Genomic DNA, 20,991 nt, shown 5'->3' with positions numbered 1-20,991 from the left:
TTAAGGAAAGGCCACAGGCACCTAGTCTGAACAGCCCCTGACATCAAGGCAAGACCCTCCACCAGCACAAGTCCGGCTCGCTGAAAGCACAGATGAGGGGGAGCATTTGTTTTAAGGTATGTACGTCATTTTTAGACATCATGCTATTGCACACTTAAGACTTCAGAATAGCACACGTAACTTTTACATACGAGGAGAAATCAGACTCGCTTAATTGTTCTGTTTGCTGTGTCGCTGCAGTCTGGAGCTGAACCTACAATGCCTCCAAGGTCTGCCTGTAGTTGGATCGTCACCTGTTGCTCCGACCAAAACAAAACAGAACCAAAAAAAACCCATAGGTTTTTATAATAGGCTTTAATTTTTCTTAAAATATAGCTTTCTTACGAAATTAAAACAAAGCATTTCGATTCTTCATAGTCTAAATGTTGGGATCTCTGTTATGTGATCATTTATTAAAGAGTCGTTTATGTGGAACGAGTCGTGCCATTTACATGATCCAAACCACTACTGTCCCAAAGTCAGGGGAGCATTTTGCAAGTTCAGACAGAATAATGTCAAACCTTCTGGAAAGTTCAGGAGCAGCCTAGGACTGTGCTGTCGTTTTCGAAGGCTGGAACTGTCCTGCTTCAAATTTTTCTTTGAACTTTAAGTAGTCTCTTCTTTTATCAAAATATTTTATCTGTTGAGAAAAAAAGTGTTTGAAATAAGGGCAAGTTTTGCATCTTAAACAAAAGCACCTACTTAAATGTAACAAATTATTCAACGTAAGTTGAGTAAGTGGCCTAAGTGACTGTATTCTAGAATCACTCTGAGTCAAGGCGTACGACGTGTAAGAGTCTCCAGAGAGAAGCAGACCAGTGAGCCCAGCCCCCTCTGGGTTACAGATCCTGTTGAGAACTCAAGTAACCCATGAACCTTCTCCTTGAGAAATGTCCCTGGAATTGGACATGTGAATCTTGCCGTGTGGGCTCAGAGTTCGTAGGCCATAAAACTTCATGATTGAAAGACACTGTACAAGTTTTTCTTATCAACTGTACATTCAGTAAGTTTTGTAGTTCATCAGCCATGATCAAGTTTATCTCATCCAGAAATACATATTTGTAACAGATGTTTAAAAGTTATATTTAAAAACTATGAATGAGCGGATGATAAAACTTCAATTAAAGACTTCATCTTATTTATATCCTTCTCTTGCAATAAGGAATTTGAGTATCGTAAAGCCCCATATCCTGAAGCAATAAAATTACAGTAGAAAATCAAGGTCACAAACAAAACTGTCACAGTGTCGATATCTGAGCTGCTTTGCAGACAAGGTGAAGGCGGAACCCCACGTATTTTCATGGTCAGGATAAAAAAAAAAAACTAGTTCTTTTGTTAAAAGCTTTTCTTAGGCTCCACTGCATAACTTAAGAATTAAATCCTAAGTGGAAAGTAGACCGAGAATGTACACATCTGTCTTCAGCTGGCGTGAGAGGGCAGCATTAACACTTCTCCCAGGTATACAACAGCCACGGAACGTCCTTGGTTCCCCCGAGTGACTGCAGCTGTCTTACTGAGCATGAAGCCTTGTCCTCTAAAACCACAGACTATCAGAAATTTTATTAAAGAGGTTATAGCAATAAAAACGAAACATCCTACCTTTTTGCCTGGAGGATCTCAGGCATCTTACAGAGCAGCAGCCTTGATTTCCAGCCCAGGAGCAGCAGCTCAAATAACGTATTTCTGAATGGGACATTCTGAAAATCGGACCCTGGGTCCCCTCTCAGTCTAGAGCCGACGATGATCTGTTTATATGCAGCCCTGCTCTGAGCTCAGCCAAGCACAGAGAGATTTCATTTTACCTAATTTCCACCCTGCCCCCTGCCCCGAATCCTCAGATGACTCCCTTCCTGTACCTGGTGCCATACCCCAGCTCCTCTGGGTCACGGTCTCCATGGTTACCAGACTACAGGTTTACCCCGGGTAGGGGGGGTGCTCTGCATAAAAGATACCCAGTGTTACCAGATCTTTGTGACCGATCCTGTCACATCTCCACCTGCCTGCCTGACAATTCGGTGTAGATGTCCTACTAGCAAACCCAAACCAAGCTCCTCTGCTACTGTTTTCTCGTCTAATACTTCCTTCCGTGACCGCACCACTGTCCACCTATCCACTTCAGTCCCACTCCCTCTTCACCACTACACCACAGCTCTCCGTTCTCACCTGAATTACTGCACCAGGACTGGAACTGGCTTCTCTCCCCTCAATCTATCGGTCATGCCGTGGCCAAGTACTCTTTCCAAAACCCAAATCTGGTCATGTCCCTGGCTGGAAGATCTTTCCAGGCATCCCTATAGACTGTAAGGTCAACATCCAAACTCCTCAGCGAGACAAACAAGGCCATTCTTGGCTTAATCTCTGCCCATTTGTCTGTCCTCTCTGAATCTGCCACTGGCCCCTGAAATACCGGCCGTCAAGAGCTGCTCCGGGTCCTGGACATGCTTAGTTCTCCAGCACTGGACCTCCCGGCCTCTGCCTGAACCGCGCTCCAGCCCAGCCTTCCCTCCTGGGGAAGCAGTTGGGGATCCTCAGCACGAGGCATATGCTCTCCCTGTCCGGGCTCAGGAGCCCACGGGCACTCACTGAGGGGGACTGTACTGGGGTGCTAGCATCTTCCACCCCCTTACGGGAGACGCAGGACAGGAGTGCAAATGCCACAACGCTGGGATCTGAAACATTGCCACGGTTTATACGAAACACAGCTTCTGAAACTGATACTGGGATCAGTCTTTGAATGACTCTGGGATGAAGGATGGCTCTCAGCCCCACGCCCTCCTCAGCCATGAGCCAGCAGACTGTTGCAGTCGACCCGTCACACAGGTTAGGCCGCTGGGTACCATAAAAGCAGCAAAGCGCCAAGAAAAGTAATTCATTCCGGTGACACCTGGCATTTTAGTTGTGTGGCATACTTATTACATATCAAATCTGAATTTATTGCTTTACTGCTCAGCTGATCCTGAACAAATTATCTCACTTGAGCCTTAGGTCCCTCTGTGTAAAACAGACACACAAGTACTCCCAAAACTCTAAATTAAAGCTAATAAAGATGCCTCATACAAATGGACCCAGACGATACCTCCTCTTCTGACCCCCTTCCCCCATGTAGCTCCCCACCTTCTCACATGGCTCTGGAAAAATCTTTCCGTTCCTGGTTGATGGCTACGGTAAGACTTCAAATGCAATCTCCGAGCAAAGCGCACAGATGAGGAGGGGGCAGGCTGAAGGACGGCACTGCAGAAGGACACAGTGTTGTCAACACTTAGCACAACACTGTCAAATGCTGCAGAGGCCAACTGGAATATTCTGCAACTGCACCCCCCCCACACCTTTGCTGGGGTCGGCTGGAGCTCTGTAGCCTGTGCCCTTCTCCACCAGGACCCCTCTCCTGATGCTTGGGTGGCTCCCTGAGCTCTTCAGTGAGCTTGTCCTCCAACCAGTCTTACTCCCAGGATCAAAGCAGCATGCCCTTTCCATAATCCCAATTCTGAGAGCCCATTCTCCAAACACCGCACCCCCCGCCTGCCTCTTCCCTTTCTAAGACCCTAATGCTGAAACCCACTGAGCCCACCACCCTTTCAGACTCCCTCTCGTACCTTCACAGCTGTCCTTCCTGCCGAACTCCAAGCTCTCCAGTGGCTTCCCGCAGCCCTCAGTAAAGCCCACTGCCCCAGGCTCCCATTACCTCTCTGACCTGAATGTCCGCTGCTTTCTCCTTGCTAATCCTTAAACACACGGGACCTGCCCCCACTGCAGGGCTGCAGTGCCGTCCCACTTCCCTCCTGAGGATGCTCCTCCAGTGAGTCCCACAGTGAAGGCTGAAGCTCTGGGGCTGTGCTCCTGTTGGTGCCTTTCCCTGGGGTTAGGAGCATGGGAAGAGTTCAGTCTTGCACATGCAGAGGTCAAGGTTGGTCCTGGGACCATCTAAACCTATTGCAACAGCTCATCGGGTGCCTCTGGAGCTGGAGAAATGGCCAAGCTGGAGCTGTGGATGAGGCATCCACACCTGAGACCAGACTGCCTTGGGAGAGTGAACAGCCTAGAAGCACACTGGCATTCATGGCCGCACAGGAAACCTCTCCAACAGGCATGGCTGCTAGACAAGCAGGAGGACAGCCTGGGGGGTGGGGGTCATACGGGCACCCAAGGAGATGGAGCTTTTGTATTGAAATAGACTACAGTTATGACTAAGTTTCTAGAACACCATGAGACTTGTGTAGGCTATTTTCATGGAAGGAGAAAGGAGAATGTGGAGAAGGGCAAAGCATGGCGTCCAGACTCACACTCCCAAGCTCCAATCCTGGCTCTGTCCTTACAGGTGACTTCGTTTCAGTGCACCCATGTCTTTGTCTGCAAAACTAGGTGACAGCCCTCATGAGAACAGTGGAGGTGGAGGGCACGTCTGAAGAGCTCCAAGCATATACTCAGTATATGAGCTGTGAGCGGGACACAGTAACCTGGAGAGAGTGGCATCCAGCCAGGGTCCCGGTGGGAGTGGAAGGGACAGAGAAAAACCCGTTATGATGCAGAGAACAGAAGCTGCGTGAAAGAAGGGGAGTGGGAAGGTCTGCTAGTCACGGGACTGGAGAGAAAGTAGTGGGTCTTCGAGGAGAGGGAAAGAGGGAGGATAACAGGACAGAGGCGTGACTTTCCAAAGGGCCTAAGACGGATTCCCAACCATGGTTATCGGAATCACCTGTAGAGCCAGAGCTGTATCAAAGGTTCGGGTTCTATTTCCAGACCTTTAGGGGAGGTCTGGGACAGAGCTCTTCAAAAACCTCTCCACGTGATTATGACGTGTCACCTGAGTGGAAAATCATGACAAGGCTGTCAAAAGGTCTCACAGGGACAAAATTCTCCCGCGAAAATCCGGGGTGGGATTAGAAGAGAACCCACCAACACCCCGGCCACCGGAGCTCCTGCCCTGTTCTCAGCTGCACCCTGCTCTCAGTGACCGCAGGGCCGGAGAGCCCAGCGAGAAGGGGACAGCACAGATAGTGAAGGAACCAGAACCCGCATGGACTCAGGTGTGAGACAGACCAAGCTCCACATTCTCCACCTACTTCGTAAACCAGTTGTTCTTAGTGCATCAACCCTAATGGGAAAACCAGGATGTCCAACAGTTTTCACCTAAATCATTAAACAATCTGATCACAAAACCCCACATTGATCATGTTTCTATTTATATGTCAAGTTAGACGTGGAGTCTTCATAGGAATCCCGTGAGGAAGGCTGCATTATGCTGGTTTTACAGATGAAACGTTCACCTAGAGCACCCCAGCCCTCCAGCCCAGCCCCCCAGCATGACCCCCATCCTCCTGGCTGTCTCCCGCACACCTCCGGCTCCTCATCTGAAACTGTGAGGTGTGACAGGGAGACCCTAAGCCACGTCCTAAGACGAGCTGTTCTCACAGAGACTCTGCCCAGCAGCATGAAGAGTGGAAACGCACAGACAAATTCCGATTCCCATCTTATACCAGCCAGCCAGGCCTGACTTAGAACTACCATCCTGCCACTTGCTGACCAGTGCTGAGCAAGTTACTTCAATGCCCTGACCCTTCCAGAAAACGAAAGCAAACCACCCTCTGAAAGGACACAGATGCGGGAGTGTCGAGCACGGAGCCCTCACGGTCAGCTCCCTTTTCCAGCCCACTCCCACATCAGGGACAGGCAGCACACAGCAGAACAGCGGTCAGGGACGCATCCGGGGCAGCACCTGTCACAGGAACGTCCTCCTACTTCCTAAACCGCTCATAATAGTTTGGGTACATGAGCGCATGATTTGGGGAGCACAACAGAGAATGCTTCATTTCTGAGAGAGGCTCCAGGCCAGCGAATTTGCCAACCCCTGCCCCACACTGAAGAGTGTTCTTAGGATCCTGGAGGGATCTACCAACTCAGTGGGTTGGAATTTCTGGTCCTCATTTACAGGTTTGTTTTCAGTGACCTTTAAAGGGTCAAGTGACCTTTCCCAGACCCCTGCCTGACCTAAGAACATAAACCAAGTCTGGATGACCAGGCAGGGCCTTCTCTGCTGCTCTACAAACTGGATCCCCCCGTGCCTCCGCCTGCTTCACCCCTCAGCCCACCGCACAGCCTCTCAGCCCGGCGCTGGCTCCCAGTGACCGACACCGGGCGAGTGTGCCTTACCCACTGCTGGGGACACCTGGATTCGAATGCGCTTCTCAACTGCTCGCACTGGGACGCGTCCTCTGCCTTCTCGTCCAAGCACTTCCAGTACTCGTCCCGGGCTCCCCAGCACGCCTGTCTTTCTTTCATGGACGGGGCTGCCATCCCTCGTGGGCCCAGGCTGTTGACCAAAGTAACACCGGGTGTGAACCAGGACCTCGTTTCGGAAACGGCAGGGCACTGACACTGTCCGTCCTCCCCGCCCAGCCCCTTTCTACAATTCCGCCTTGAGATTTTGATGGCGCCATCGAAGTCACCCAGTTTTAAACGGACACCGGCAGAGCTCATCCCCCACGCGATGACAAGGGACCCGCCGGGGGCGGCGTGCTCAGTCCCGTCCCTGGGGCCTCTCGAGCGCGTGTCCCCACCTGTAAGACGGGGGCAGCCGCGCCCATGTAGAAGGCGGCCTGCACACCAGACGCTCCACAAGGAAGCGCACGCGTCGACGGGACCCGGCAGCGCCCGCGGAGCTACCAGCCGTGCCGAAGGGGAGCCTGAGACGCGCAGAGTCGGAACCACCGGGTCCAGCCTCCAACACGCGCGCCCGCTGGGACCCACCCGCAAGCTGGCCTCTCGCCCGCCTGCGACCCGGTTCCCTTAGGCTCTGACGGGAGGAAAGGGTCATGAAACTCAACAGACTGGGGGAAAGGGGGGTCCGGTGCCGAGTCCTGGCACCCTTAGGGTCGCCTCGCCCGAGGGGGCTCGAGCAGCGGAGAACTCACCACCCCAAGGAAGCACGTCCCGCGGCAAATCCGCCCTCCTGCTCGGAATGACCCTTACGGGAACCCGTTCACCGTCCTAGGAGGGCGGGACTTCCGGCTCCGCTCTCTCACCTGTTGCAGCGACTTCCTTCCGGACCTGCGGGGAGGGGAGAGGAGGCGGGGCCTGGGGGGGTGTGGCGGTGGGAGAGTGGGCGGGGCTGTGTCGGAGCTTGGAGCGGCTTCAACCTCGAGGGCGGCTCGGAGCCTCTTTCCCTGAGGCTTTCAGCCACGACAAGGGACCCGCTCCTCTCGTGACTCTCTGTTTCCGTGCACATCTCACCCGCGCCGCCTGGAGGGCTTGAGTTTCGAGCCCGGCCGGACCAGGCGGTTTGGGGTGGAAATCTGCAGCCAAGGGATGAGCGCCAGACAACCCGCTAACGGTGACAGCTTGGCTGCAGGCTTCTCGGTGGAGATAGTCGGAAGGTGCGGGAGGGGAGGGGAGTGGGGGCGGCGTGGGGGAGGGGAGTGGGGGCGGGGTGGGGGAGGGGAATGGGGGTGGGGGAGGGGAATGAGGGGTGGGGGACGGGAGGGGAGTGCGGGCAGGGCTGGTGGCGGGCGGAGCGGGCAAGCGCTGGAGGACCCGGGAGATCTGGAAAGTAAGCGAAGCGGGCTGTGAACCGAGGCCTTGAGCTCCCGGTCCCAGCCGAGGGTTCGTCCCCGCACGTCGCTCAGCGTCGGGACCGCTAGCCCTGGCGGCTTTGTGGACGCCCCTGGGTGGGTGCTGGGAGACGCAGTGAGATCGCGGAGCAGAGCCTGCTCGGCCGCGCCCCGGAGACGCGAGCCTGGTGAGTTCCCGGACAGACGCCGTGCCCTTGGCTCTGCGGAGGGTAGTTCAGACGAGGAGAACGGAGGAAGATACTTGCTTTTCTGTTTAGTCTTACTCGTGGCTTTCTTGACTTCCCAAACACCAGGGTATTGTGATAAAGGAATGAGAAGAGCTGCTTCGGGTAGGTCTGAAAAGACGTTATTTTTGATATACAAACAAGTTTGTGTGTCTGAGCCGAATCTGTAAAAGCGCGTTTATGGGTAAAGGTCAGTCATCCGGGGTTTGGTCTTAACAGAGTCCACATGCGCTGTCTGGTGCCGCTGAAGAGCTTCTAACACCCGTAGCGACCTACAGCTCTGCAGTCAGTGCCAGTGTTTGCTCCTGTCCAAATTAAGTACATGCAGGTTTCCAGAGTAGCTGCGTGAAGCCAAGTTCCCCCAGACATATGTTCTACAGTATGGACAGTCCTCCTGGAGGTCAGCGGACTCTGTAAGGCATGGAATGCTTCATTCTTTCTTTTACACTGTGTCTACCAAGGGCAGTTTATATAAAGATAGTTATCTCCTGAGTATGACCGATGAGATAGTAAAAGGATGGAAAGAGTCTTGGGTGACTTCAGAGTTGAAAAAGTAAATACAATTAAAATTTTAAGTTTATACATACCTAATGATAAATATATAAAGTGAAACTTGACCGAATGACAAAGAAAAAACTATAGTCCTATTAGGTTACTTTAATAAGCCTTTCTCAGTGATTTTTAAGACAAACAAAAGAAAAATCAATAAGAATACAGAAAATGTGAATAACATGATTAATAAACTTGACCTCATACACAGAACATTACCAAAATTAGAATGTACATTTTTTTGGAGCGCAAAGATGGCATCATCCGGCAATCAACCACAGACTTATCTGTAAAGCAACCCACAACAAATTTTAAAGATTGAAATCATTCAGCACATGTTTTTTGACCATTATGCAATTAAGCTAAAAATCAATAAAGAATTATAACAAATCCATATAAACCCTTGTCAGAGGAGTCGTAATGATAGAATAAATATTGAGCTGAACAATAAAATATAATAGCAATGCCTGTGTGATGCAGCTAAAACAGGGCTTAGAGGGAAAATTATAGCCCAAAATATATAAGAAAGAGGCTAAAAAGTCTTTAGTTTAAATATCCATTTTCAAGAGTCAGAAAAAGGAGAACAAGATTAAAGGAAGTAAAATGACAGAAATAATATTAAGAGCAGGAATGAATGAAATGGGAATCAAAAGTAATATGCCAGAGACTGTACTGATACAGGAGAACCTATTATGCATACCTCTCCCCTACTCCATGGCCACTAATCTCAAATTAGTGGCTTGAAATTGTCCATGATGATAGTATTCACTCCATGGAAATAAAAAAACAGGCTGGTGTTTTATCATCTTTGGAGCCAATCTACTAGAGAACCACTGCATACAATGGATTAAAAATCCAAAAGTTGATTTTTTTTTAAAGAAAAGATGAATACAATTGATCATTATCTGTTAGTATTGAACAATACAAGGAGAGATGTTAACCTATATTAGTAATCAAAACTATATATTTCAAAAAAGTTATGACATCTTACAAACAATTCAGTGCAAATAAAATTTAGGTAAATGCACAAATTTCAAGGAAAACACAACTGGCAGACTCAAGAATAGAAAATATGAATCTTTCAAACCATATTTTAAATCAGTAGTAAAGAATCTTCCCACACAAATTCCAGGTCCATGGCTCCACAGGTAAGTTCCTCTAACCTTTGAAATAATTCTGTCCTTTTGTATGAGGCCTCCATAACTTTTGTACTAATTACAAAAACCCCACACTTATGAGACACCAAACTCTTTGGAACTCATTAGGTGGAAAATGTGATTTAGTGTCATGAAGTTCTTTATAGTCATTATTTATATATTACTTAGGTGACTATGTATGTTTTGCTGCAGAAATAATAATGTATGAATATTGGTTTTTGAGTAGAGGTGCTCTTCCAGTTCTTGTTGAGAGTGTTACAAAAATATGCTGTATGTGTTCCATTGTGCCTTCCCAATGTCTGAAAAAGTCTGTATTCCAAAATACATCTGGCTGCAAGAATTTCATGTAAAATGTGTGGACCTACAGAAGAATGTTTTTATGACTTTGGGGTCAAGAACAATTTTTTTTTTTTTTTTTTTTTTTTTTAGCCATAAAGGAAATGATCAATGAATCCAACTACATTAAAATTTTTGTTTTACCAAATAAAATTTTTGTTTACCAAAACAAAATACTTTTGTTTACCAAACAATACCATAAGGTGAGGAGAAAAGACAAAACCACAATGTGGGAGAAGTTTGTAAAACAAAGAATTGGTACCCAGAGTATATAAAGAACACTTAGGAATCAATAAGAACAGGACAATGTAGTTTTTAAAATAAGCAAAAGGCTTAAATAGGCACAGCACCAAAGAGGAGATACAAATGAGCAGTGTAAGAAAATATCCATGTCCTTGTTAGGAACCACGAACATGAGCCATCAGATCCCAATGCAACACCATTAGACACCAAAGAGACTCTAGAATAATTACAAAAAATCTGTCAGTAACAAGTTTGAGAAGGATGAAGCAAGAAGCTTCCTCACACACAGAGGGTAGTATAAGTTGATACAATCACTTTGGATTATCACTTTGTGGCATTATCTAGTAAAGTTAACCATACAACACATTCAGGATGACTCAGGAATTCTACTCTACAGAATCACTTATGCATGTGCGTCTTTGTTATAGCTAAAAACAACATACCACTTAAACTTACACCAACAATAGAATGAATAAATTATGGCATGGTCACATTAGGAGATAGGTTGCAGGAATGAAAGGAATATTTATAGCTATCCACAATAACATGATGTATCCTGTATTAAATAAAAGAAGTAAATCAACCAAAGAATAGATACATGGCAAAACTCAGCTGTCCTGTTTAGGATACATTCCTCCATAGTATTAACAAAACAAAAATGGGATGTGATCAGGGAGAGGTGAATAGGGACCTTCTGAGTTGTTGATAAAATTTTATTTCTGGACTTTGGTGTTAAACAATTATTCTGTAAATAAACTGTGCAAGAATGTTTTGTGTATGAATGTTTTCTGTATGAATGACATATGTCACAGTTTTTTTAAGATTTATTTATTTGAGAGAGAGAGCGAGCGAGCTTGGGAGAGGGGCAGAGGAACAGAGAATCTTAAGCAGACACCTGCTGAATGCGGACCTCCCCCCCCCCACCCCCGCAACATGGGGCTCAATCCCACAACACTGAGATCACGACCTGAGTGGAAACCAAGAGTCTGATGCTCAACCATCTGAACCCCCAAGCACCCCCATATGTCACAATTATTAAAGAGAGTAGTTGTTTAGTCTGGAAATTAGTCTTCAGTATACAGGAAGGTAAAAATAATGATCATACAGACCATTTATAAGGCGATTACTAACAGATTTAGCATCTTGTGCACTTTTCTAGGTCAAAAGTCAGTAGTCCTTCATGCTGTCCCCTGTGCAGTCAAGCTCTTCCTGCAGGTTAGCCATACACCTAAGGTGTAGACAGTGAAGAATTACCGAAGAGGGTCAATACAGTGCAATAGTGGTCCCCATCCTCACCTCCAAGGAGGTCCGGTGTTCACCAACTGAGAAACACAGATGTAGCCAACAGCGCAAAAGCAACTAAGGAAAGGGAAATTTTGAGATGTCGATAAGGCAAACAAACCAAAAACAATGCAGGATAAGAACTGCAAAGACCAGATTCCCCTTACAAAATCTAGAAGGCTGTGGGCAAGTAAAAGAAAGGGGTGCCAAAAGATGATTTCCAATGTGTTGTCTTGACACAAAGGCAGTGAGTGTAGTCTCCCAGCCTGTCTGGAGGAGAGAGGAGGCGGGGAGAAGTCAGTGTGAACACATGGGAAGAGTGCCGCTGGCTCTCGCCAACCAGAGGAAACTTCCTGTGGGTGTATCTCCAGTCTGAACTGAGAAGATCCCCAAACCACTGCGGGGCGGGGCCAGACAGACCCAGGAGCACCGAAAAACGTAGGTGGTGTTTTTCTGTTGCTGCCCACAGACTTTTATTTATAATCTGTACTGTTTTACAAAACAGTGGCACAGACACCTACGCGGGCACAAAAACAGGAGAAAGATACCCTAACTTCAGCATTGCTACAGAGATCTTCTGAATTTCCTTAGATCTCGGTGCCAGCCCCTGATCTTTTTTCTTCCCATGAACTACAGATCTGTTCCAAGGAGCTGTCCTTCTCCCTTCTTTATTTTTTTCTTCTCTTGCATTTCCTTTGCTCTGTTTTCCGTGGCCAAGCTGATTCACTCTCCCAGCTTCAGCTGCCACTTCTATCAGAAAAGACCTACAAATCTACGTTCTTGTCCCAAAGGAAACTTTGTCCCACTTTTCTCTTTCCAGGTCCCTCTTGGACATCTCTACTTGTCTGTCCTTCCATTACTCCAGTAAGCTCAAAACCGAACCCACAGCATCCTCTCTCCAGAACAGCTTCCCATTCTGTGCTCCTTTCATGGGTCTGACAAGTCCTTTGTCTGCCAGGCACAGTGCTGGGCCGTGGAGGAAAACAATGGATGAGAAGCTCAGTCTGGCGGAGGACATAGGCCATGTTGTCCTTTAACAAACAGGAGTTCAGAGCTATGATAGGTCCATGCACCAAGTATAGTGAGAGCTTGAAGAGGTGGTTGCCCAAAGAAATCGAGAAGGGAAATACAGACTGTAGGAGAGGGCAACAAAGTGGAGTGGATAAAAGCAGGGGCTCTGGAGCCTAATGGCTTGACTCCAACCTCCCCCAATGACAAGCTGTGTGACCTTGGGCACGTTCCTGGAACTTTGCACATACTGGTTTCCTCAATGAAGAATGTGGTTGATAGTATCTACCTTAGGTTGCTTATAAAAGTTAAATGAAATAATCCCTGCAAAGCACTTAGAACAGTGCCTAGCACTTGAAAGGATTTAATTCATTTGCTCATTATTCAATGTGTGTCAAGCACTGTTCTAGGAGCCTGAGAGACCACAGAGAACCATCCAGATGAACACTCTTGCCTTCATGGAATGTACATTCTAACAGACAACAAGCAACAAACAAAGAAATTCTATAGGTAGTATGACAGAGAAGAGTTACAGGACAAAGGAAAAGATAAATACTAGTTATATTTTAGATGTCCTTTGATCTTGGACTTGAAGAGAAGTCCACTAAAGAGAATATGGTTTTATCAAATCAAACATTATAAGTAATCTGCACTCTTATCTTATGTTCTACTAAGAAAAGAAGCACTCTCAATTAAACTATGATGGAATTCTTTTTTCTTGCCTAGGACTCTGATCTGAAATGTCATAAAACTTTAGACATATTTAAGTATGAGTTTTTAAAAAATAGTGTGTGTGTGTATATATATGTATACACAGAGAGAGAGAGAAGAAAAAAAAAAGCAGGAGTTGATTAAGGTGTACCTAAAGCTTCTTTATATTTAGAGTTCTAGTCCTCAGCATCCTTTTCTGATCCAGTCACCAGTTCTCCACCAGTCTTATCTACTGTCATTAAGCACTTTGAACCAAGTCTTCCTCTTTCCCCCTTCCCTACTCTTGACTTCCAAAACTTTTTGGACCCACAAAAGGGATTGGTGTTGAGCAATGCAGCCAACCTTGTAAATAGCTACAAGGAGCTGACTTTTCACTGCTATGTTGGGGATGTTGCTCAACGTTTTCCAGTTGCCCTCTGCCCACCGCTCCCCCCAAATGTACTTTGCTTCCTAGGCATGAAGAGCACCCACTTCTGATGGCCTGGATTTTCACCTAAGACCCTGCAAGTCTGGGTGTGTCTGTGCACACAGGCAGTGATGGCTATGTTCTGTAACCGGGATCTGGTGACTGTACTGTCAACTGCAGGATGCATCCTAGTGTCCAAGATGCACAAGTGTGGGAACAAAAATGGGAGTGTTAGAGTCAATGAAATACTGTGGTCATAACCTGGCAGTCCTCTTTGTTCTGACCATTTGTGCTTTGTCAGGCACGGGGCAAAACATTTAGTCTTTATAAGGACCCATGGAGCGGGCACCCTGTCATCCGCATTGTATATGGCTGCGTTATCCAACCGAGGTATTAGACAAGGAACACATGTAATTTGCAGTTTCTAGTAGCCACATTAACAAAGCACAACTTCGGTAAAGCTAACTGTAGTAATATATTTCCTTTAACCCAATATATTTAAAATATTATCATTGGGGCGTCTGGGTGGCTCAGTTGGTTGCGGGTCTGCCTTCCGCTGGGGTGGTGATCCATAGGTCATCAGATCGAGACCCGCCTCGGGCTCCCTGCTCAGTGGGGAGCCTGCTTCTCCCTCAGCCTGTCACTTCCCCTGCTTGTGTGCTCTCTCTCTGACAAATAAATACAAACTTTTAAAAATTAAAAAAAAAAAAAGAAGAAAGAAAGAAAAGAAAAAAAGAAAGAAAACCCACTTTTTTTTTTTTTAAGTTTGGACTAGAAACATTCCGAGAGCGCCACAGTCCCCCGCGGTGAGCAGCTCCCCTAGTGTGCAGCGCAGGTACTAAAACAGACGGAAACCCTAAGACCCGCCGGGGGTGGAGGGTCAGCGTGGATACTCTAGCTCAGACCCTGCCAGAAGCTTGTGCTCCTAGGCTGTCCCCTACATGAGGGAAGGACCTTCCAGGCAGAGCAGAGGTGATAGCAATGTCCAGAGTTGGGGCAGAGCAGGTCTCTTAAAGCCGGAAATGGCTAACCTTGGTTGAGACCTCAGGTGTGGGGTTGGTTCCGTCTACTGCTGGAGCCTACTGCCCTGTGGTTGGAAACAATCTCAACTCTTCTTTTGCCCTCTAAATTCTGACCCTTTTGTTCAGCTCACTCACCTAGGGACAGACATCTATGTGGCCCCTGCCACCTGTCTGGGGGTGCTGTCAAGCCCTGCGGCACCCCAGGCCTTGGGTAATGGATCCTGTGTGGTTTGGGCTCCTCGTTTTCTCTCCCACCCATGCGGCCCTGCACCCCCTGAGGAAGCTGCCTGAGTGCAGCCAACAGCAAACAGCTATACGGTCTCTCTGGGCCTCCCTTTGAGGGGGAGGTCCTCTGCCATAGGACCCCCAGCAGCCCTGGCCAGGCTGACTCCTCTCTGCTCCTTCAGTCAGACCCCTCGTGGTCCTGCACCCACCCCCTCATTGCCCTGGCTTTACTACTCACCTCTGCCTCACCCTGATGCCCTCCTCCTCCCCTCTCAGCCGCAAATCCCGTACCTTCTGCCAGACTTAGCTGACCAAGAACGTTTTAGAAGCCTTAGGGATTGGAGACCACATCCATTTTGTGCTTTCCTAAACAGAGCTTTAATTAACCCTCTCCACTCATTTCACATCTGTACTGATCCTCCAAGATCTACCCAGAGCAGGGGTTGATAATTTCCCGATTATTCCCCATAGTACAGACACATGGAAGACGCTTAGGAACCCACTGGACATTTGCATGAAAGACAGGAAACAAGTAGTGAAAAGAGGAATCATACTTTTTAATACAGGACATCACTCCTTGGATCCACAAACGCTTACTGAATGTCTTGAGTATTGAGCCTGGCCCACTGGGAAGCAGAGCTAAGTCCTTGCCTTTCATTTGTTCATAGCTGGGTGGCAGGAGTCAGGCATGAAAACCAAAAGCCACAACGTGATAAACACCAGTACTGAGCCATGGGCCAAGTGCTTTAAGTATGAAGGACAGAGAAACACTTTCTTCCTGGGAGAACCCGGGACCTCCACTGACAGTGAACTTTGAGCTCACCTTGAAGGATGCATGGACATTTTCCTGCTACAAAGGGGGAAGGGGGTGTTTCAAGCAGAAGAACACACACCTGAAGGGCCTGGTTCCATCAAAGGGACTTGGGGGCTGCCTTACTGTTCCTCACACTCACTAAGCACTTCCCTACTTCAGAGCCTTTGTGCCGGCTGGTGCCTTGGGTCCCTTTGCCTGGAACGTTTCCTCTCAACCACCTGTTCCCTTCCTAGTCACTGCTCACCAAATCCTACTCAGATCTCCCTGTTTACATGGAAATCTTCCACACCTTCTTCATTGCATTCTCCCAAGACCAGTTCAAGCATTCCATTCTTGCTCAATTGATTGAAGATCTCAGATTAATCCATGGGTGTTTATAATATTTATAGCCTCCCTGGGTAAATCAGTCAGTCCGTCCATCTAGCTACCTACCCATTAATGTATGTGTTTGTGTATCTACAAAGCTATCACACTCATCTAGGCAGCTAAGCTTATACTGGGTTATTCGCTCAAACCCCATGCACCTCTGTTGTTATTGAATTATTTGATTACTCAGAGAAACATATTAAAATATGTCACTATAGTTATGTATTTGTCTTTTTCTCTTTTTAGGCTTCAAAACCATTATAATAGCTCACAGCTGTCTTGTTAGGTGTAGAAAATTATATATCCTGCCAATATGAAGTCCCTATTTATTCATTCAAAGCTTCTGGCCTCAAATTATGTTACGTTATCTGATATTAATATTATCTACTCCTTTTTTGTGACATTTCCTCTGTATATGTGTTTTTCAATCCTTTACTTTAAACCTTTCTTTTTCCTGTCATTTGTTCTCATTTTGCCTACCATGCGCAGCATACACTGACATTTTAAAAGCTCTGAGCATCCCTTTTTAAATGGGTGACTGTAATATATTTTCACTCATAAGGATTATGAGTATGTTTCAAATTATCCCAGCCTATCCTGGCCTGTTTCTAGTAATTCAGGACAAATGGGAGCCCATGTTCCATATGACTCATAAAAGCTATGAATTAAGCTAAAAACAAAATATGCTCTATTCTTTACCTTGACAGATGCAGCTTTGCAGGGGCAACATTACGAAATATATTTAAAAGTTGTCATTTTTATATGACGAAAAGCCACAAAAATGTCAAAGATGGCTGAATTACATTATTACATATCTGGAGGGCCTGTGGATGGGTGTCTGTTTGGGTCGCAATAACAAAATACCACAGGCTAATAAACTACAGGAATTTATTCCCATGATTGTGGGGCCTGTAAGTCTGAGATCAGGGTGGCAGCAAGGGCAGGTAAGGGTCCTCTTCTGGGTCACAGACTGCTTCTGTATCCCCACGGGACAGAAGGGGGCAGGAGCTCTGTGGAATCTTTTATAAGGGCACCAATTATATTCATGAGGGCTCCACCCTTGTGACCTAATCACCTCCCAAAGGCCTCAACTTCTGAGGGGTTAGGATTTCAACATATGAATTTGTTGGGGACGCAAACCTTTCAGTGATCTTTAACTAATTTATACAGACGTATATATTGATTTTTACAAAATGCCTTTTCCTTGCCATCGTCTCATCAAAATTATGTTGCTAAATAAGTATTTCCCCAAGAGACGGGCAGAGGAGGACAGAGGAGGGGAATCCTGTGCTCGCCTCATTCCACAGACACACTGAGCGAACAGCGACAAACTGTGAAAATGGCCCGAAGGCTCTGGCAGAACAGATCTTCCATGGGTAGTCATCGAGATGAGGCCACATTGAAAAGCGTCGCAGGCGTGAAGTTGCCACTGGAAACCAACCCTCAGGTGAGACACCACAGGTGCCAAGAAGCAGAGAAGCAAGAGGAGCAGATCCCACCCTGGGCATGCCAGGCCCCGAAGGGCCTCACTGGGGAGATGGGTCTCCATAACCTCTGTCTTTGGGAGCCAGTGGGGCTTAACTTCAGGAGTTTTTAAATTGGCAGGGCTTACCTCCGGGTATTTAAAAAAAAAAAAATCAGTAGGCTGAACTCCAAGGGAGCCAGAGTGAGGTAGGAACAGGGTCCATGCTCTTTTTTTTAAAGATTTTATTTATTTATTTGACAGACAGAGATCACAAGTAGGCAGAGAGGCAGGCAGAGAGAGAGGGGGAAGCAGACTCCCTGCTGAGCAGAGAGCCTGATGTGGGACTCAATCCCAGGACCCTGAGATCAGGACCTGAGCCAAAGGCAGAGGCTTTAACCCACTGAGCCACGCAGGCACCCTCAGGGTCCATGCTCTTAAGAGCCAACATAATAAATAACCCGGCCTCACACACAGAACAGAAGCAGCAGTTTGACAAGCACCTGGGTATTCCTAAGGGAGACTGACCTACTCATCTCAGGGCATGTGCTGGAGGGACAGGGATCATCAGGAGACTTCTCCAAGAACAAAAATGCTGGTAGGTGCCTTTTCTCTTCCCCTCCCCCAGCCTGGATAGCAAGACACTGGTTGACACCAGCTCTAACACTCCCCACTGGGCTTGCTAGCACCATGCGACTTGCCCGGACTCCCCTGTGGACCCACCCCATCCAACCTACGCAGGCCCGCGACCCTCCAGAACAGGGCTGCCCTGCCACTCCCTGCAGGGACATAGCGCTACTCCAAAGCTGGAGGGAGAGGCAGGGATAACTCCACACCAGGGGATCTACGGTTCCAGCAGCTGAACCTTTTATTGGGCCACGCAGGAGAGAGCCCGGTTGTGGGGTGGGTCTTCTCAAGAGACGCAGAAAAAGCATTTGACAAAATTCAGCATCTGTTCATGATAAAAACTCCCAATAAAGTGAATTTAGAGCTAACACACCTCAACGTAATATATGACAACCCACAGCTGACATCATGCTCCACTGTGAAAAGTGGAAAGTTTTTCCTTTAAGATCTGAGCCAAAACAAGGATGACCACTCTCATTGCTTTTATTCAACATAGTACTGAAGGCTTAACCATAGCAGACAAGAAAAAAACAATAGACATCCAGACTGGTAAGGAAGAAGGAAAACTGCCACTATTTGCAGATGACATGATACTATATATAGAAAATCCTGAAGACTCCCACTAAAAACTGTTAGAAATGATAAGTGAATTCCATAAAGTTGCAAGATACAAAATAAAATATAAAAATCTGTTGTGTTTCTATACACTAATAATGAGGTAGCAGAGAGAGAGATTAAGAAAATAATCCTATCTACGGTGGCATCAAAAATAATAAAATACCTAGGGATAAATTCAATCAAGGAAGTGAAAGACCTATAGTCTGAAAACTCTAAGACCTTGAATAAAGAAATTTAAGACAACACAAATGAAAAGGTAGTCCATGTTCATGGATTATAACAATATTGTTAAAATGTCCAGAGTGTCCAAAGCAATCTACAGATTCAATGCAATTCCCATCAGAGTCCCAATAGTATTTTTCACAGAACTGAAACAAATAATCTTAAAATTGATTTGGAATCACAAAAGACCCAGAATAGTTAAAGCAATCTGGAGAAGGAACAACAAAGTTGGAGGTATCATGATCCCAGATTTCAAGAAATACTATGTAGCTATAGTAATTGTATAGTAAACAGTATTGTACCAACCCCAAATGCACATAAATCAAAGGAAAAGAACAGAGAACCTAAAAATAAATCCACATTTGTTAAAAATTAAAAATTAAAAACTAACTCACATTAATTAATCTACAACAAAAGAGACAAGAATACAATGAGGAAAAGACAGTCCCTTCAATAAATAGTGCTGGAAAAACCCAGACAGCCACATACAAAAGAATGCAGCAGGACCACTCTGTTACACCAGACACAAAAACAAATTCAAAATGAATCAAAGACCTAAATGTGAGACCTGAAACCATAGACTTCCTATAAGAAAACATAGGCAATAATCTTTTAGACATCAGCCTTAGCAACATTACTCTGGATAGGTCACTTTAGGCAAAGGAAACAAAAGCTAAAATAAAATTTGGGGTTTAAATCAAACTGAAAAGTTTTGAAAATGGCAAAGGAGAACATCAACAAAACAAAAAGGCAACCTACTGAGTAGAAGAAGCATTTGACAAATATTTTCAAACCATCTATTTGATAAGGGGTTACGATCCAAAATATATAAAGAACTCATACAAGTCAACACCAAAAATATCCTTAGATAATCCAATTAAAAATGGGCAGAAGACCTCAGTAGGCATTTTTCTATAGATGGCCAACCGGTACATGAAAAGATGCTCAACATTACAAGGGAAACCATCAGGGAAATGCAAATCAAAACCACAGTGAGATATCATCAATCGGAATGACTAGTCTCAAAAAGACAGAAAATAACAAGTATTGGCAAGGTTGGAGGGAAAGCAGAACCCTTATGCACTGGGATGGAAATCAGAGCAGCCACTACAGAAAACAGGATGGAAGCTCCTCAAAAAGTTAAAAAATAGAACTACCCTATGATTTAGTGATTCCATTGCTGGAAAACAAAAATAATGATTTGAAAAGATATATGCATCCTCATATTTATTGAAGCATTATTTACAAAAGCCAAGATGTGGAGCAACCTAAGGTCCACTGATAGATGAACGGATAAGGGAGATGTTGTGGGCGGGCACGCGCGTGCGCGCACACACACACACATATACACACACACAGAGGCAAGTATTACTCAGCCATAAAAAAAGAATGAAATCTTGCTATTTGTGACAATATGAAAATACCTGGAGGGTATATGCTACGTGAAATAAGTCGGACAGTGAAAGAAAAAGACTGTATGATTTCACTCATATGTGGAATTTAAAAAACGACTGAATGAACAAACAAACCCGGAAACAGACTCATACATACAAGGAAAAAACTAGTGATTGCCGGAGGGGATGGGGAGGGTGGATGGGTGAAATAGGTGTAGGGGCTTAAGAGGGACAAACTTCCAGCTGTAAAACACATAAGTCACGGGGATGAAAAGTACAACACAGGAAACATAGTCAGTAATGTTCTAATAAGGTTGTATGGTGACAGATGGTAACTACATTATAGATGGCAAGTTTATATGGTGACAGATGGTGGTCACTGTGTAAATACAAAATTGTCCAGTCACTTGTATATCTGAAACAAATATACTTCAATTTGAAAAAGTAGATGTAATTTATTCAAAGTACACAAATTTGAATATATTTTCACAACAGTGTAGATTGAAGTCCATGTAAAGGATTGAAAATGAAGATTTTTACGTACATAGTATACTTCTTCTAAAATATTCAAACTTATCTATTAATATTTAAGAGGCAAAACAAATAATAATCAAAGGCTACCAAACAAAAAATATCATTAAAAGTTAAATTGTATGTAATTTTCTGAAAATTGAATTAAATATTTATCCAACGTTTTTATAAAACTATAGCTATTTGCAAGT

At 45.7% G+C, this 20,991-nt stretch overlaps 1 protein-coding gene and 1 long non-coding RNA gene across 2 annotated transcripts; one reads left to right on the top strand and one right to left on the bottom strand.

Moving 5' to 3' along the window:
• Positions 1-335: 335 nt before the first annotated feature.
• Positions 336-7,055, bottom strand: LOC116573097 (cytochrome c oxidase assembly factor 6 homolog). The gene is made up of 3 exons (XM_032312775.1): positions 6,948-7,055; positions 6,187-6,346; positions 336-679 (listed from the first exon to the last, which is right to left on the bottom strand). The coding sequence occupies exons 2-3, from the start codon at positions 6,328-6,330 to the stop codon at positions 584-586; spliced, it is 240 nt and encodes a 79-aa protein (XP_032168666.1). The 5' UTR covers positions 6,331-6,346; positions 6,948-7,055; the 3' UTR covers positions 336-583.
• A 24-nt stretch (positions 7,056-7,079) lies between these two features.
• LOC116573098 lies at positions 7,080-9,970 on the top strand. The gene is made up of 2 exons (XR_004278603.1): positions 7,080-7,409; positions 8,048-9,970. It is a non-coding gene; the product is annotated as an uncharacterized LOC116573098 (long non-coding RNA).
• Positions 9,971-20,991: the final 11,021 nt, after the last annotated feature.

This window comes from Mustela erminea, chromosome 14, assembly GCF_009829155.1.
Source record: "Mustela erminea isolate mMusErm1 chromosome 14, mMusErm1.Pri, whole genome shotgun sequence".
Classification (NCBI taxonomy): domain Eukaryota; kingdom Metazoa; phylum Chordata; class Mammalia; order Carnivora; family Mustelidae; genus Mustela; species Mustela erminea.
The sequence above is the reverse complement of the archived record's forward strand: the minus strand, read 5'-3'. Positions and strand labels throughout refer to the sequence as shown.